The sequence below is a fragment of the Otolemur garnettii genome, unplaced genomic scaffold (assembly GCF_000181295.1).
Source record: "Otolemur garnettii isolate 467f Iridium unplaced genomic scaffold, OtoGar3 scaffold00009, whole genome shotgun sequence".
NCBI lineage: Eukaryota > Metazoa > Chordata > Mammalia > Primates > Galagidae > Otolemur > Otolemur garnettii.
The window spans coordinates 8,286,252-8,288,587 of record NW_003852404.1 but is presented as its reverse complement, the minus strand read 5'-3'; the positions used below and the strand labels follow the sequence as shown (position 1 = coordinate 8,288,587).

General features: G+C 49.6%; 1 protein-coding gene across 2 annotated transcripts in view; it reads left to right on the top strand.

Moving 5' to 3' along the window:
* The window catches only part of PLEKHM2 (pleckstrin homology and RUN domain containing M2), an 18,752-nt gene that overhangs the window by 2,961 nt on the left and 13,455 nt on the right, over positions 1 to 2,336 (top strand). For both annotated transcript variants that reach the window (XM_012801566.2, XM_023509694.1), the window contains exon 5: positions 1,057 to 1,243. In XM_012801566.2, the coding sequence (XP_012657020.1) occupies positions 1,087 to 1,243 (157 nt within the window). In that variant the 5' untranslated portion in view covers positions 1,057 to 1,086. The remainder of the gene's footprint in view (positions 1 to 1,056; positions 1,244 to 2,336) is intronic.

The window sequence follows — 2,336 nt, the reverse complement described above, 5'->3', positions numbered from 1 at the left end:
AAAAAAAAAAAAAGAAAGAAAAACAAGGCAAATTCAGCCCCAAGCTTCCTGGTATTCCAACAACTATCTTCAACTCCATCCTTCCCAATTAACATGCTCTGGGGCACTTGCTTCAAATTCTCAAGCTTCCCTCACCTTCATGCGCTGTATAAATGTACTGCGGCCCAGACTGAGCAAAAGAGGCTCCCAAGTGCCTCTGACTCAGGCTCGTCCAGATGCATGTGGCTGCCCTGTCTAATTGAATCACGTTTCTGGGTTTCTGTCCCAACAGCATAGACGGAAAAAGGAACTTGGCTAGTACAGGTTGAGCATCCTTAATTCAAAATCCAAGATGCTCCAAAATCTGAAATTTTTGAGTGCTGATCCCATGCCAAAGGAAATGCTCATTGAAGCATTTTGGATTTCAGATTTTCAGATTAGAGATGCTTAACTGGTAAGTATAATGCAAATATTCCAAAATCTGAAATCTGGAACATTAGTGGTTGCCAGCATTTCAGATAAGGGATATTCAAGCTGTAGTAGAAATTGGAGAAAATGAGCAATTCTTTTTTTTTTTTTTTAGAGAGTCTCAGTTTTGTCACCCTCGATAGAGTGCCATGGTGTCACAGCTCACAGCAATCTCCAGCTCCTTAGCCGATTCTCTTGCCTCAGCCTCCCGAGTAGCTGGGACTACAGGCCCCCACCACAACGCCCAGCTATTTTTTTGTTGCAGTTTGGCCTGGGCTGGGTTTGAACCTGCCACCCTTGGTATATGGGGCTAGTGCCTGAGCCACAGGCGCCGCCCGAAAATGAGCAATTCTTATAGTAAAAGTGAGCAAGGAGGTACCAGAGGGTGTAGTTGGGTCCATAGCTCTCATACCCAGCATCATTCACATTTGTCTTCTTAGCAGCTTACCTCTGAATTTCCGATGTGAAGCTCATTAATTTCCCAAAGAAAAACTAGCATGGGAGGATACGGCAGAGGCAGACCCATGTCTCCCAAGCCGTTTGCGGAAGACCGTGTTTCCTGACACATGTGAGCTCCTGCCAAACGTTCCTCTTTTCCTTTCTCCTCAGGACGCCCCTTACCTAGACCTGGCCCCCTACATGCCCGACTACTATAAACCTCAGTACCTGCTGGACTTTGAAGACCGCCTTCCCAGCTCAGTCCATGGCTCAGACAGCCTGTCCCTGAACTCCTTCAACTCCGTCACCTCTACCAACCTGGAGTGGGATGACAGTGCAATTGCCCCATCTAGTGAGGGTGAGTGGCTCAGGGCAGAAAGGAGCCGGGCCTCTGCTGGCAGGTGGGCTCTGGAGCCACTTAAGCCTCTCTGAGGGATGTCTTTCTTGGCCCATTTCGGTCTGGTGATTGCAATTTGCCATTTCCCAGATCGTCCTTTCCTCAGTGTCCCCCTGGTGCTAAAATATGGATTCTAGGCACAAAAGGCTAAAATGAGATTTTATGAATTTAGCCCCTTTCCCAGAAGGCTCCTTTCGCACACCCAGGTGTAGCGTTCTGAGCAGTGTGTACTGGAAACCCACGCTTATCACAGGGGTGAGCTTTGCTTGCTTGGGGAGGTTGTCCTACCCCAGATTCTAGGCAGAAAGAGGCTAAGAACTCCTAGAAGAAGAGAGTCAGACAGGTCGAAAGCTTAGGGGAAAACCTGCCACCATTTCCTGTGTGTCTGTCCAAGTCTGAGTCCCTCCTACACTCGCTGATGTGTTCTAGATGGTTGCACCTGTTCCATCAGAGACTGAGAACTCTGTAGGTTGTTTCGTTGTTTGGGGCCAACGACTTACTGGAACAGCCTGGTTTCTTGCAAACCATAGGCCTTGGTGTTCCTTAGTAAACGTGACCATTTCCCTACTTGGGTCCCTATGGGAAATCAGATCTCTTCATTGACTTCACCTCACCCCCCAGGGAAGGGGATCCAAGCCCAAGTTCAGCCCCTAGGGCTCCCCAGAATTGCCTCAGCATTGAGACCTTGACCTTCCTCTTTCTTTATTTCTGCTGTGCCCCGGGTTATATGTCCCAGGGGAGGGAGGTCACTCTCAAGACTTGCTGTTAGCAAGACCCACATTGCTCAATGTGCAAGCAGATGGCAGCCCGTGGGCTTCCTGAGAGAAGTCGGAGGAAGGATGGGCCTTAGAGGAGCCAAATCGCCCATGGACAGAGGTGTCCCCTTTGGCCCACCTTATCTCAGCTATTGGAAGATGGTACAACTTGAGCTGCTTGCGAGGATCTCATTGCCCTCCTGGGGTACAGAGGGAAGGCGGGAAAGAGGTAGAAAACAAGGGAGCGGCTCGGCGCCTATAGCTCACCCGGCTAAGGCGCCAGCCATGTACACCTAAGG